Raw genomic sequence first — 16523 nt, forward strand, 5'->3', positions numbered from 1 at the left:
TTATTTACAGTGTTTAAATGTAATTTTAAATCTAACATCACAATAAATTATTCTTATTTGGAAAATAAATTAACAAAATGTACAATACGAAAATTGGAAAAATATTTATTAAACTGAAATCTATAAAACATTTACAATAAATCATTATTAATACACTATAAGCCAACAGTAAACTAAACTCACTGAAGAATACTAATATACTACAATATCACAAAAACACTGTCAAAATTGCATTCATTACTGATGGAACATTTCTTTGTGGATGGTTAGGGTATGATTGTCACTCGCTATATTACCTGAACAAACAATAGAAAACCGTTTATATTCCTTCATTTATAAATGAAATTGGCTTTGTATTAATTTGTTTAACATTACTCTCTGGATAAGCACAGCAGTCTAAAAAATAGAGATTAAAACTTAAGGGTTTTGAGTAAATAAGTTATCAGCAATTAATTTAGTGAACCAGATAGCATAATTAGATTTGAGGTCATAACAAAATTAACTAACATTAACATTACCCACACTTAATATGGATATATTCGAATCTAAACAAAACTCCAAATACGATTATTTCTGATTTTACATTGTGTCTCTTGGAGAGTTTGTTCATTCACAAAAAGCCTTCAAAATGGCTTACTAGTGGCATGGGAAAGGTTAAGAAAGTTATTTACAAGTATGTTTCTTAAATGAACAGTATTTTGATTAATTAAAAACAAGTAACATATACTACTTAGTTACAATTACCATTTGATATTCCACGTTTAAATCTAAACCTTTTCATGTTTGTATTCTAAAAATATTCCCCTACAACATTATAAAATATCACAACCAACAACATAATTTCTTTACTGGGATGGATTCCACTACCAGCAGATAGGAAGGGGTAAAAGAAATCCTGTGGTAGTTTGATCTCGTATACAGGAGGCTGTGCAAACTTGGTGACAGCAGGAGTAGTCTTGTCAATAAATCTCACTGACGTCTCAACTACCACTGTGGTGTGGTTAGACTCACACGTGTTTGCTGATGGTAACAAGTCCAGGTAGGCTGCAATTATCTTGGCTTGAGGTCTGGCCATAGGTCCCACGAGAGAGTAGACGATAATAATGTCCACAGCTGTGGTGAGTGCCGGAACCGGGGGTGGCTCAGCTGACAGCAACGGCACCCAGGCCTCTACCTCTCCCTCCTTTGGGTCTCCATAGCTTGAGATAACTGCTTCAGACAGATTCGCTACCGGACCCAAAATTTGCTGCCAGATCTAAAAAGGTGCAATGTTTACAAACCAAGACTAACACTATAAACACAGAGACTGTATTATTATTGTCATAAGTCATATATTTGGCCATTAAATACATATTTGTACAATAGGCTACGTCATTACAGATACATACAAATAAAAGCAATTAACATATACAGTTAAAACTACCTACAGACTAACTTTGGAAGACTAGACTAGATATATCACTTTTAAAGAACTCGTCAATTTTGTAAAAAGGGATTGTTCAACAGCCAATCGTATAAAATATTTCTAAAACTATTAAAGCTACTATAATGAGCAGAAATGTGCAGTCTATTAAATAACCTTATGCTAACAATTTCATAAGATAATTTAGTTTTACTTAACCTAGCAAAAGGTACATGAATTTGGTGAGAATTTCCTAGTAGCATAAGAGTGAACATGCTCATTGAGGACATAATTATTAACATTATTTTTTGCAAAAAGTAGACAAGATAAAATGTATAGATTTATAACAGTTAGTATTTTACTGCAAATAAAGAAGGGTCTACAGTGCTCAAGACAATGGGCGTTGTTGAGAATTCTGACTGCTTTCTTTTGAATAATCAATACTTCATTTATACTGCTACAATTACCCCATAATAATAGTCCCATATGTGATTACACCTTGAAAAAGGGCAAAGTAAACCATTCTAAGATAGTGTTTGTCTACACAGTGCCTCAAATGGTACAAGAGATATATGACCCTGCTCAATTTTTTTACATACATTATTTATATGAGAAATGCCAGGTCAACTTTGAATCCAGAGTGATACCTAGTAAATTAACCACATTATCATTACAATCAGCTTGGACTCTTAAGGAGAAAACCATATTTTGAGTTTTTTCTAAATTCAACACAACAGAACATTTGATTTATACCATTCATCTGCTTCATCGATCATACATCTTAGTTTAAGCTCTCTTTCATTTTGATTATTTACTGTTGTAAAAAAAGTGACATCATCAGCAAACATTACTGATTTATAACTCACATTGTACTCAAGATCGTTAACCATAATTAGAAATAAAGTAGGGCCCAGAAACTGTCCTGTGGCAGCCAAACTTTACCTCAGAAGATTTAGAAAGATTGCCATTAGTAAAAAATGTTTTGTTGCCGATAACTGAGGTAGGATTTAAACAAAGAATTTTGAATGCCTGTTACACCATAGAATTTAAGTTTTCTCAACAGGATGTCGTGATCGACACAGTCGAAGGCCTTGGAGAGGTCGCATAAAACTGCACAGGTGTCAAAGCCTGCATCGAAACCAGCCAAGACGCCCGAAACAAGTCCCCCAACTGCATCGGTTGTCGACATCCCGGCTCTAAAACCAAACTGACTACAACTAAAGAGATTATTTGTTTCAAAATATAAGTTAACCTGGGTTTTAATGATGGCTTCAAAGACTTTAAGAAAAAACTGGTACCAGAGAGATAGGCCTGTACGATTTAACACTCCTATGATCACCCTTCTTAAAGATTGGCACAACCTTTGACACTTTTAATTTACTAGGAAAGATTCCCTCTTTAAGCATCGCATTTAGACACATGGTGAGAGGGATATTCACTCCACTGCACACCAATTTCACTAAATTATTTGAAACATTATAAATATCACAGCTTTTGGAACTTTTTAACTTTAAAATTACTTTCACAATATCACTATACTCTATAGGCTGCCAGGCGAAAGACTGATGTAAAGGTAAGTGTTGCACCTCTAGGAGCTCATCTGGCTTTGTATTTTGCTGCGGGGATTTTCTCTCGGATTTCATCCACTACCGAAATGAAGTATTCGTTGAAAGAATCAGCATCCGGAGTAGCATGTTGTTGTTGTTTCGGTTGAGTCTCATGTTTTATAATTTGCCACGCAGCTTTGCAAGTGTTGCTTGAGGACTGAATAAATTCTTGGGTTAGCATGAAATTTAGCTTGTTTTAGAGCACTCTTGTAATTGATCTTGGCCAATTTATAATTTTTTAGCATCCCTGGGATCTTCAGTCGCTTGTGAAATATTAAAAAGTGACATAACCATTTCTTTCATTTTTGCCAACTGAGGAGTGTAAACCAGTTGCGCAGACCTTTAGGTTTATGGTAATTCTTGAAGTTATTTGTTCTTGAGTTCCTCATTGGCAAATAAATATTCATCCAGCCTATAAACACATTGTGAAAACTTATTATACATTTCTTCAGCACTTAATCCTTTAAGAGTTTACACCCCAGTCAATATTCTGTAGACAAAGTTTAAAATCTTCAACTGCAGGCCCAGGTAATGGTCTGAAAGGTCTTTCAAGTCGTTGAAAACCTGTGTAACTTCTTTCTTTGAAGCTGCCATTAGCCGGTCATAAATGTTAAAGGATAAAAAAACTGTGGTCAGATATTAAAAGATCAAGAACATTAACGTTGTAGTCTGATGGTCTAATGTTTGTTATTGTGTAGTCAATGCAGGCTAAGCCTCTTGTTGGCTAAAATTGGAACAATAAAGGCCAGCAGTTCTCAAGAGATTATGAAGCTTTACAGTTGTAGTATTGTTCCCATTTGCTTCTATATTCAGGTCGCCACACAGCACTATGTCAATCTTAAATTTAATCAAATAATCCAGTAGATTTTCCAATTTAAAAAAAAAAATGTTATTGTTTCCACCACTGGGCCTATACAAGGATACTATTAATAACTTTTGGTCACTGAGTTTGACTGCAGAAACTTCGAATTGCATCTCGACACAAAATTCTTTAACATCAACTTCTTTTTACTTTTAGATCTTCTTTTACATAAATACCAGAACCTCCGTGACTACTGGAGACTCTGTAAAATATTGTAGCGAGTTTGTAACCTGTGAAGTTAAAGAGTTCAAAATTGTCTTCACTAAGCCAATGCTCCACTATGCACAGTACCGAGTAATTTATATCTTTTAAACACATTTCTATTTCTAGGACTTTGTTAGTCAAGCATTGAACATTTCCAAATAAGATATTAAATGAATTTCTTGAGATCTTGTCATTATTTGGGGGTGCTAATATTAAATTGTGAACATCATTACTTAAAGTTCTTACATAGGTTGAATTGGCCGAGTTTAGGTTTCTTTCATCTTGTTGGCTATAGTTTCTAAAAAAAGTTGTGGTGTACTCGCTGTAATGACTGGACTGGTGGATGATGGTAGGGGGTGATGGTGTAGGTGCTTCTCTGAGAACCTCTTCAATGGTCACTGGGCTGCTGCTAATAGGTGTTGAAATTTCCTCATGTACTTCCACAACAGCGTCACAAATTTGCTTGGCTAGCCATTTTTTCCCCTTTGAGTTTAGATGTGATCCATGACGAGTGTGCAAGCTGTCTCATTGCTTTGCTTACTTCCACAATAGATACATTATCATATTTACTGCATAGCTCTTTTATTGCAATATTAGTTTTTCTTTGCAGTTTGTTAACACTTGACCACAGCGGGAGGTCGTATCTAATTGGCAAGTCAACCAGAATAATTTTATTGTTCCCAGTTTTTTTTATTGTACTCTCCATACTATCTATTGCAACATCAGCCTCATTTTTAGAGATGTCATTAGAGCCACAAATAATCACCAGGACATCATTCTTGGTTTTTAACTCATTTGTAATATTTCTGTGATTTAGAATTTCACTGCTCCTACCACCTGGCCTCACAAACCCAACAGCAGTTCGGGTTCTTTGATTCTTGTTAATGTACCAAGCCAAATCTCTCCCATGACTGTCAGAACAAATCAAAAATTTACTTTGGTCATTCATACTAACTAACTCTATTTAGTGTATTGTCAATATTTGCTTGATAGTTACTATCAGTGCACTTCCTCGAGGGTACTTTGTTTTCCCTTGTACTTTTGTTTGAAGAGAGGATGTCTCTTGCCTCTTTCGCAGGCACCACAGTATTTTTTATGCCCTTGTGTTTGGAAGCTACTGCCCTGATAAACATTTGGGATTAGATTATTTCGTTGCGGCTTTCTGGAGATGAACTTAGGGGTTTGTAGAGGAGGGAAATCACTTTCTTGATAATCAGCTGACTTACACATATCCGTATTTTCACCAAGCAACTGAAAACTGTTACTCAAAGGTAAGATAAATTCCGATGGCTGAGTAATGTTCTGTTTCAAGGAAACCTTTGTTTTTATTAATTAAACTTTCTAAACTTAATTATTTCTTCCTCTCTTTTTAATAGCAAATTTTCCAGTGTAACTTTTTCTATTTGAAGGTTTTGTACTTTTTGAAAAGGCCTCTTCCAAATCACAGTTAAGGGTTACTACAACCTTTATTTAAACTCTCTACCTCTTTTAACAATGTATTAGTTTATATCATGTGATAAAAATTGCTTCTTGTTCTTCTTCATTTGGTTCTAAACAATTTTCACAAACCCAATTTTTTGATTTTGAGAATTTGTTGTATTCTTCTAAGTTTAGATTAGAACATTTAAAATGAGTCCATTTGGAACAGTTTCTGCTTACATAACAAAGCCTTGCTACACTTACCTGACATTTTTACTACATATGCTACAAGGATATTTTATTTGGACATTTTTAACCATTTTATTAATTGTATGACAATAATCCTATTAATGTACAACTTATAAATATTCAAACGAAACTGTATTAGTTTAAAGAAAATGGTATGCTGAGCTGTCTGTTTGTTTATAAACAAAGCAGAAGACAGTTTAATATCCTGCACAAGATGATCTGTTGAGTTTTTACCAGTCGACTTTGACCAGGTTAGACAAGCCCTATATGAGGTCTTTTATCTGATCTACACATCAATGTCAAAGTAAATATCAAGACAAGCATAAAATGAGTCTGGTCAAATATTGCCAGGTTAAAGAGTCCTGAGAAATAATATTTCTAGAGTTCAATAATCAGTAATTCAGTAGAGATATCTTATCTGAGACAGAGTCCAAAGGTCCAACTCAGGGTCACCTGCTGGCTGTGCTAACTCAGAGTTTATCATTTATTCAATCTCCTCTTGATATCAAATAAAACATGAATAAAACATTAAAACAATCAATAAAATAATTATCACCAATAAAAAATGTTAAAACTGTATTTTGTATAAAAGATTAAAAGTGTGTTCTTTATATTGATATAAAATGTTAATTAATATCTTTAAAATTTTACCACTAAATTTCACCAAACTTTGAGGAACACTAAACACAAGGTCTGATCCATAAGCTGATGATATATGTCATCAAAATATACAGATGTTAATGGATTTGCAAGTTTTAAAGAGAGTGTCACAAAATGTTATTTAAAACTGTTTTTAATCTATCGAGAAATTGGTTACAAAAAAGTATTGACTGTTATATCTGTTTGATCTCAAAAGAGTAATGAAGGGCGTGTTCACAACATAAGTATTGTATCTACGAAAAAGTAATAACAATAATAAGACTGATTTTCTTTGTTTTGTGTGTTAACATGTGCACGTGTGACTTAAAAAAACAACTAAAAATTAATAAAACACTAAGACAGCTTTCCCTATTATCTAATACTTTAATACAGTGGATGTTTGCAATTATTTGGTACACAAGGAAAGACAAAATTTAGATGGCTGTGATAAATTTCTGTTTCTTTTGTATAAACTTTTTATGAAGGTGTTTCTTATATATATTAGTTTATAAAAATTAAATTTATTGTAAGCTTCGAAGGAACTAAAGTTGTATTTTTAGATGTGGGTCTTAAATTATTGGTAGTTACAGTTCACTGAATGAACGTATTGCTATATCAAATCAAATCACTTTATTCCACATACTTAGTATATACAAGAAAATGACAAAGCTTATTCGTACGGAAAATTCCCAGCAAGACTACAGGTCAGAGTGCTGGGAAGAGTTCTTTCTTAAATTTACATACCATTACATAAAAGCTATATTAATGTATGACAGAATAAAAATAAAATTTCTTTAAAAGTATAACCTAAAATACTAACAGCATTGAAAAGAAAGGATTACAACTAATACAAAAACTTGTCTAACAAACAAAAGCAGGCCCAAGTATGAAAATTAATTGCTACATATTGAAATTGACAGGTGCTAAGTTTTATGCAAAAATTAAATTAATAACCAATAGTCATACAACAATTCATTAACAGAGCTTTGGACTGGTAATTTAGGTGCAAGGTGACAACAACAACGCCTCTGCAGCCCACCATCCAACACGAAGTAACCATGCTGTCACCTTCCGCTTATACACAATGACGCTGTCACTCTCTGCTTCTTTAATTTCATTAGGTAGATTTCGATACAGTATTTGGGCCAGATAAAATGAATTACTAATTTCAGAACTATGAGTTAATCTAGGAACGCAATAACCATAATTATCTTGTTGTATAACGATGATGAGTTTCAGTAAATATCGTTCCTTTATTACTTCTTATAAATAAGAACAATGTTTTAATAAAGAGCTATCAGTATTATTTATATACTGTGGATATGACCTTAGAAATGAATTAGTTAATATTACTTATTTATTGCCCATAACTTTTAACAAATTTTATTCTCATAATCTGATAGATCACATAAAATATAGCAGGAAATGTTGAAGTTATTTTATGATGATCGTAAATTGTACATTTAAAGGAACAACTCCACTATTTACACTAGTACTTCTAATAATGCAAATTGAAGACAAACCTGTTGTTGTATCTGCTTGCAAGTTCCTTTAACTGTAAGCGAGCATTGTGTACGGATATTTTCTCCAAAGAGCAGATTGTACCTGTCTCGACAGTAGCCTGAACCCCCTGCGACGCCGACACTTATCCAATCAGACGTGGAGAAGTTATAAGTCACCGCTTTCAAAGACCTCCTGCCTGATATCACAGGCTTCCCCCGGTCGTACCCAGGGCTGCCACTACGCCTGAACACTTGCTGGTCACTGCTACCAGCCCACAGATACGTTACTTTGTAACGCTTGCGGACAAGCTGGTCTCGGTGGACGGAAAGATTTCGCAGCGTATAATAACCTTTTACGTCCACTATGCCTCGAGATCCGTTGTGGTATATTTTGTATTCCAAGGTGTCAATTAGGTTGTGGCAAATGTTGGTTGTATCGTTGAACACTGGTTTAGGCAAGGTCCTCTCGATGCAGGCGTCTGAACAAATGTAGTTGTGCAATGGAATGCATACATCCTCTGTGCAGTCCTATAACGAAAATTTTACTTTATAACAATGTATTTTCTAAAATTTCATTATACTGACATTACATTCTACCAGCTTCTTCTTACTGGAATCAAATAATTTATAAACAAACGCTCCAATAATTATGAAATTTTATTTTTGTGAGGTCTTTTGTGTTCAAGGAATGCATCATGAGTTGTGGGTCTGATGATGTGTTCCTTGAACACAAAAGGCCTCACAAAAATAAAATTTAATAAATATTGGAACGTTTGTTTATAAATTAAGTACACTGAAATTGTCAGTTTCAGTGTCAGGTTTTGGTTCAATAAACTGCCCTGTGCACATTATTAAAGGTACTCAATTATCGCGAAATATACAATATTTAATAATGAATAAAGATGACATTGTACTGTATATAAATCACCAGTCACAGTCAGGTTTTATTGATTGTAAAAACAACAAACTTATGTTACAATGACATTACAGAAAGTACAAGCATGTACCTGGGGTTGGGTAAAGTTGTAGCTGTGAGGGGATGAAATGATAAAGAACTGTGCTTCTGTGGAAGCATGACATTCTGCCTTTGTCGTGAGCGGTTTCGTGCAACTTGTCTCTGTATCTGTCAGGTACGTCACCTCCACTGTGCCGTGGCACAAGGTGCTGTGACCAATAGAAACTGGCACACCTAGAGTAAATATGAATATACAAACGGTACTACTCATTCTAGATTTTTATGCTTTTATAATATAAGTAATAAAAATAATCATTGACAAGTGAAGTAACAGTTGTATCCTAGTTATTGTACCATAATTAAATGTAATAATATAAGATTTCAGCTAAACAAAACACACATACAATACATGAAATAAAAATATTACATTTTAAAATTATAAAATTGTGGTTGGAAATAAGATTTATACATCAATACTTTTGATTCTTATCCCAATGTTCCAACTCCACACAATCTTCTTTACCATATTGAAAAACTTTCCACTCTTCCATATTCTGTTTCCTATCTCTTCTCTTATTGTGCCCCTATCTGTTATGATACTTCCTAAATAACAGAATTCCTTCACCTTTTCAAGTCTTTTTCCTTCAACTAACACGTCTTTGTTATTTCCATCCCTTCTCTCTACTTTCATTACTTTACATTTTTGTATGTTCATCTCTAAAACCATATTTCTTCGCCACTTTTGCCCATTTGTTTAACTCTCGTTCTAACTCTTCTTCCCTATTTTCCCATATCATTATGTCATCCGCATATGCTATTGTCTTAAGTTCTTCTGCTCCTCTGTTTCCTTGTACTTCTAGAATAATTTCATCCATTATAATATTGAAAAGGAAAGGTGACAATATGCTTCCCTGCCTTACTCCTCTCTCTGTTTTAAAAGTATCTGTATATTTTTCTTCAATTCTTACCCTGTTTTTACATATGCCGTACAGGTTCTTTATTCTTTCTACTATTCCCTCACGCAATCCTCTCTTTCTCATACTCTCCCCATATCCTTTCTCTCAGTACCTTATCATATGCCTTCTGTAGGTCTATAAACGCTACCATTGTATCTTTTCCGTATTCCCACCTCTTTTCTAAACACTTGTCTCATCACAAAAATAGCATCCACCGTTGACCTACCTTTCCTAAAAACCACATTGCTCCTCTCTTCCTGTTTCTTCCAGTACTGGTCTAATTTTCTGCAACAGTATTTTTTCATAAATTTTTTGTGTATGGCACAACAAAGTTTATTCCCCTGTAATTCTCGCATTTTTGCTTATTGCCTTTCTTAAAAATCGGCACTATTATTCCATTTTCCAGTCTTCTGGTATCTTCTTTTCCTTCCAAATCACTCTCATCACTCTGTACAACCATTGAATTCCCAATGGGCCCCGCCGCCTTTATCATCTCAGCCGTCAGCTCGTCTATTCCCGCAGATTTCCTCTCTTTCATCTCTTTAAACCGCTTTTTCCAATTCGCACATACTAAAATCCTCTTCATCTTCTGTCTCCTCTGTCATATCTCTTCTTTCCTCTTCATTTTCTGTTCCTTCCAGTAGTTCCTTAAAAATACTCTTTCCACGTCTTCAAAACCTCTTTCTCCTCCCATTTGATTTCCCCTGAAACATCCACCACCTTAGTCAACATTTTCTTTAGGTTTCGTCTTGTTCCTTATCACCCCATAAAAAATCTTATTTCCTTTGAAGTTTGATTTCAGTTTTTCTTCAAAATCCTTCCCATGTCCTCTCTCCTTTGCCTCCTTCATCATCTTTGCTGATGCCCTTGCAAGTCTCTTCCATTTATCCCTCTTTTTTTTCGTTTGACCTATCCTTAAACCATTCTCGCCAAGCTCTATTTTTGTTTTTAAACTGCTTCAGCAATTCTTTTCATTCCACCAAGGGGTCTCTTTATCCCTTCTTTTACCTGAAGTTCGTCCACATGTTTCTTTCTTCTGCAGCTTTGATTATAGCATTCTTGAGAAATTTGTCCATTCCTCCTCTCCTGTTTTGACCTCCCCTTGGGTATCGTTCCTCTAATGTTATTTACAAACTCCTCTCTAACTTTCGTATCTTTTTAACTTCCATGTCTTGATTCTTGTTAGTCTTTTGCATGTATCCTTTCCAAACCTCATTCTTTGAAAATCAGCTACCACCAGCCTGTGATCTCCTCCCATACTTTCACTGGGTATATAACTTTTTACATCTGCCATGTATGGCTGCAGGCATTTCCTCACTAATATATAATCTATTAAACTTGGCTGTTCACCATTCCAATTGTATCTTGTGTATTTGTGGCTATCCCTTTTCTTGTTCCAGGTGTTCCCTATCACTATATCATTCCTTAAACAAAAAATCCAGTAAATTTTCTCCTAATATGGAGCAGAGACGTGGACGTGGACTAAAATGATTTAAGCAGATTGCAAGCTGCAGAAATGAGATTTTTAAGAGGGATAGAGAAGACTACAAGAAAGAGATAGAATAAGGAACGAAATAACCAGAGAAAGATTGAAGGTAGTTTCACTGCAAGAGACAATGGAAGGAAGAAGAATACAGTGGATGGGGCATGTGAAGAGGATGGGAGATAATAGAATGCCTAGAATAGCACTGGAGAAGGAGGAAGGAGGAAGAAGACCAAGAGGAAGACCGTGAGGAAGATGGGAGGACCAAGTGTGGAAAGACATAGAGAGAGAAGGGGACTACAGAAAATACAGGTGGATGAAGAGGAGACCTGGAACGATAGACTAAGTGGAGGAGGCTGTGTACGACGACCCGTGAGAACGGAAACGTCTGACGATGATGATGATGATGATGACATTTTAAAATTAAAACGGTAATTTTTTATCCATGAAGGCTTCATAAAAACTGGAATGTAAAGGAAATGTTAATATAATGAATATTATTTTTACATAATCCCATGGAAGGAATTTTATCCACCACACTCAAAAGCTTACTGTATAAAGTGATAAACATTCTACCCCCTCCATGCTAACTATAAAAACAGTAGCTCATAGAAAAATTACATCTGGGGAGTATTATGAAGATCAATAGTACCATCTTTATGACATATTCAACAGTTTGAGTGCAAGGACGAATGGCTGTATGGTTAAAAATATTGAACAAAATTCTTCAGGACACCTTGTAAATTACTGAAACAAAATAAACATAAGATTTTGACACAAAGTCGTTTTTCAGGTCATTTTTTGGACATTAAAGTTAAAACGTTTAAAGAAATTTATTTTAAAAACACAAGTAAAAAAGCGTCAAGTATTAAAAAAATATATTAGGGGAATTTTCTGGTAATTTTTATCCTATCTTGTATTAAAATTCTTTTATGTTAACTTTGACTTTTGGTGTGTGAATTTCTGCAACATTAGAAATATTTCAACAGCATTTTTTATAACTGTTATTGTCCACTTAACCAGCAGTTCATTTTCCTCTAACATCAGGCTGTTTTTGGGTGATTTTCAGATTTTGTTCATAAAATTTGTAAGAAATCATTGCTTAGTGTATACCTATGTTTATTTAATATAATTTTATTCTCAAGAACAAGAGGATACTATGATGTATAATATAACTCCAAAATATAAATACAACAAATTTTCTTTGAGAGTCAAATTTATAAAAACTAGTTCTAAATATAAAAAAGATGAGGGGATATACCTAGGAAAGACATTTAAGTAAATAATTTAGAAAGTTCTAAGATTTTGGTTAAATGTTCTAAATTTATTTTAGTTTTAGTAATTTGTTTATTTTTTGCTCATGACTTATACATAAACTAGAACTAGTATTTAGAATACATATTTTTTGCCATGAAGCAGATCTTAAAATATAAAATTATATTATAAAATACATAACTTGTAATTTGTAAACATATTCTTTAGCACTTAATATAACTATACAGTTAAATCAATAAATTTCATGTGTTACCGAACATTTCATATGTAATTTTAACAACACACCCAAACGAGAGATCGTGACATTGTCAGTTATCCATACTGGTGACCCATCCCTGAATGGAGTCTCCGTATCGAACACAGTGGAGGGAAGGGAGGGGTTGGGCCATGAGTAGTATCTGCGTCGTCCAAGCTTTTTGTTAAAAGCAGTTTTTGTTGTTATCACCTTCAACAGAGAAATTTTGGATGATTTTTAAATGTAAAAACAGGTTATTTTATATTTTGAGGCTGTTACATTATCAAGGTAAGCAAAAAAATAATGTTGCTCTATTATTAACCATTTTAACAACCTAGAGAATTGTTAAAATAATTATAAATACTTATTTATTATACAGGATATTTAAAAGGAGAGGATAAAATACTTAAAATATATTATATATCCTTAACAATGTATGGAATAATGTTTTTATATAAAACCAAGTTGCTTTGGTGCCCAAGAACTTTCCTGAAAGGCGCTTCTCAGAGGAGGAGACCTCAGAGCTACAGAGGGCGCATCCTTGATGAGGTTTTCTCAGCAGAAGATGTGTGTCTGCAGTTCAAGAGGAGCTCTCGTCATGTTATGGGGCAATGAAGAGACTAGAGTCTGACTATGGGGTCTGAGGGTTGGTGGCTCTTGAGGGGGTAGGTGTGGTCTTTAGGGACTACAGAGACCTAATAACGTCTATCAAGGTCTTCTTCAGAGTTGACGATCCTGTGGGCGGGAAGGATTCTGCAAACCTGTGGCTGACTTGAAGGTCCACATGAGAGGTCCAAAGATTTTGGTAAATGAACAGTCTGCAGCGACTCTTAAATTGAGGAACTGGAGGAAGTTCACTGGGTTAGAGCAGGACGCGAGGAGTGGTGGCTGATAATGGGAATCAAGGTCCTTCAGATCAATCTGCAACACAGTGAAACGGCTTCAGCTGTGTTCTGCAGATACTTTTTGGCAGAAGATTTTCACATGACTCTGATACAGGAACCCTAGATCAGATGCCACAAAGATTTTCCTTCAAAAAGCCCTTCAGGATTTTTATACCTTCTATGGATACTTGGTCGGAGGGAAAGAAACCTCTTTCACCAGCGGAACTTGAATGGTGTAAAGACGCATCTAACACAAAAAGTGGCACAGGCGCCAGCCGGAATTGTCGGGTTGAGACCATGTAGAGAGCTGGTGATCCCTATGGGTCCTTATCCTACACTTTTTTAAGGTAGAAGTCACAGCCACTATGGAGTGCTCATGAGAATCTTTGTCTGTGTTATAGGGCTAAGACAATTAATTAGCAATTTCACAGTTAACCAGGCAGAAAAAAAAGGCAGAATTGAAGGTGCTGAACTCTTGTGATCAACTCCAAACTTGTCTGGGATTGCTGTCAAGTCGTTTCTTCCCTAGCCAGAATCAACAGTACGACTGTTTGTAGGGTTCCTGGTCATGAGGAGATCTCTGGGACCGAAAGAGCTGATGCTCTGGTAAACCTGACTCAGCTTTCAATATGAAGGGACCTCAACCGTTCTGTGACATTTCTAGGTGTGAATTCTTCGACACTGTCTTGAAATGGGTTCACGCTGAACATGAAAAAAGGTGGAGGCATCCGAGTCTGAGCAAAATAGTTCTATAGTCACCTTCCCCTAGGGTGGCAAATCTTTATTCTACTGACACATATTCAGTAAAACTTTCTAACTAAGTGATAAATTTTTGTTACCTTTAGATGGTTACTAACAAACCGTCATACCTCGCCTCACTGATCCTGATGTTAAAAAATACCCAAAATATCAGAAACTACTGAACCAAATTCATGGAATAGAGTCATGTTAGTTCATAGGTGCTTGTAAGAAACATTTGCTTTTTCCAGCATTAGGATTACATCCCATCTATCTTTAAATTTGTAAAAACCTAGTGAAATCTAGTGGTTTCTAATATTATTCTAGAAACCATGAAGTCCAGAATTTCTGAGCCTGTCACAGTGAAATGGGAAAGATGCAGAAATTGGGATTTTTTCCAATCATCATCCTTGATTTGTATGCTAGCAAATTGCTGTGCTTGCTGCGCATTTAAGGGTTGTCCTCACTGGGGAATTCTTTTGGGCCTAGTACACTGAGATGGAATAGGACATAAAGTCAGACTTTCAACCTCCAAAGAATGATTGGATACAAGAGTGACCGATTACGGCAGTGCTGGTGCTGTACTGGGTGCAACTGCAACAAGGCAATGTTAGAATATTATAACAAAAACACATCCGTTTGGAAAGCTACTTACAGGAATATCTGTAAAATCAGTGGATGCGAATGTGTTCTGCTGGACCACACAGAGTACGCCAGGATCCGTCTCTACCGTTTGGTGGTTGGAGTTGTTGCGGTACAACAGTTGTGTTGGAAAACAGTAGTCCGAGTCCACTATCGGTGGTAAAGCGATGCAGTGGGTGAACACAGCGCGGTGTTCTGGACCGCAGTCTACGTCACAGCAGCAGTTTATTTCACAGCCTCCACGCTGTTGCAAAGTCAAGGTTACTGAACATGTTACTTGAACTTTCAGCATGAAAAGAGATATTAGTTTCTAGAGAAAACCATGTTAAACTTAAATGCTATAAACAACCGGTAATTGTAACTAAGTTGAAACACTCAGGAGGTTTTTTTTTCAGAGGGTTCTTTGTCTAAATTGTTTATTTATTATTAATATTATTGTCTTGTTATTTGTTTTCCTTTCTTATTTATTGTTGTCTGCTTCTCATTGTTACTGCTTGTGTGTAATTGTTTGTTTACACCCACTATCGCTTGTTATTTTCTTTGTAGTTTATCAAATTGTTACTGTGTGTGTTACATTGCTTGTTATTCTCTTTTCATTTTAACATATTGTTACTCTGTTACTGCATCTATTTTATTGCTAATTATCTTACTAGGTTTATCTTAACATCTACTACAGTTATCGCACAATAATGATGAATCATTAGTTATACTATAGCATGGTACAATCATTTTGTTGTGGTAATAGTATTTGTGTTACATATAAAAAAGAACATTTATTGAAATAACTTAAGCCAACTATGTAAGTAAGATATTATGTAAAATTGAAGATGTCAATTGGAATAAAATAAATAAAAAAATAAAGTTTCAGATATTAGGTTGTTAGCTTATCTATATACTCTTTCAAACACATTGTGAGTTTGAAATAATGGAGATATCAAAAGATATAGATAATCATGGAATGAATCATGGATAGATAATCTCTGCAAATCCAAAAATTAAAATTCATTGTAATTTGTAAAACACGTCTACTTTACTACCAGATTAGACCTGGTTAGGATTGCCAACAACATTAAAATAAAGAACTTTACTCACAGTCAAATCACAAGTGCAGTCCGGCTGAGGGCGGGAGGGTGTTGTGTTGTTGAAGACAGGTAAAGGTTTCTTGTTCACGGTCTTGGCAGTAGGAGTCTTTGATTTCTTAGAGGACGTCGTCGCAGTGGTCACCTCGGCTGCCGAAGTCGTAGGAATCTCTGTACTGTTGAAGGCTTCACAACTGTCTTCCGTTCCATTGCTACAGAGCAGATCCGTAGTAGTCTCGCCCACTTGGTCTACGTTTTGAGAGATCAAGGGTATAACCAAAAGACAAAACATTAAAACTACTTCCATAGTGAAGGTCTCAATCAAATACTTCTCTATGTGATGTGTACTGTGTTTTAAGAAGTCAATAAGCAGAAAAAAACCATCCAGCAAG

The 16523-nt window shown here is 35.1% G+C and overlaps 1 protein-coding gene across 1 annotated transcript; it reads right to left on the reverse strand.

Annotated features, from left to right (window-relative positions):
- Nucleotides 1–80: 80 nt before the first annotated feature.
- On the reverse strand, nt 81–16459 carry LOC124364114 (tectonic-3). Its single transcript, XM_046819315.1, has 6 exons — nt 16145–16459; nt 15066–15296; nt 12839–12998; nt 8892–9073; nt 7906–8412; nt 81–1255 (listed from the first exon to the last, which is right to left on the reverse strand). The coding sequence occupies exons 1-6, from the start codon at nt 16436–16438 to the stop codon at nt 791–793; spliced, it is 1839 nt and encodes a 612-aa protein (XP_046675271.1). The 5' UTR covers nt 16439–16459; the 3' UTR covers nt 81–790.
- Between the last annotated feature and the right edge of the window lie 64 nt (nt 16460–16523).

Source organism: Homalodisca vitripennis, chromosome 6 (genome assembly GCF_021130785.1).
Source record: "Homalodisca vitripennis isolate AUS2020 chromosome 6, UT_GWSS_2.1, whole genome shotgun sequence".
NCBI classification, from domain to species: Eukaryota; Metazoa; Arthropoda; class Insecta; order Hemiptera; family Cicadellidae; genus Homalodisca; species Homalodisca vitripennis.

Excerpts from the sequence above, each read along its gene's own strand:
- LOC124364114 (XM_046819315.1), bottom strand. The coding sequence starts at position 16,438 with ATGGAAGTAGTTTTAATGTTTTGTCTTTTGGTTATACCCTTGATCTCT. Across the intron at positions 9,074-12,838 it reads TGTCACGATCTCTCGTTTGG|GTGTGCCAGTTTCTATTGGT; the intron begins GTGTGTTGTTAA and ends TATTTACTCTAG. Across the intron at positions 1,256-7,905 it reads GCAAGCAGATACAACAACAG|ATCTGGCAGCAAATTTTGGG; the intron begins GTTTGTCTTCAA and ends GCACCTTTTTAG.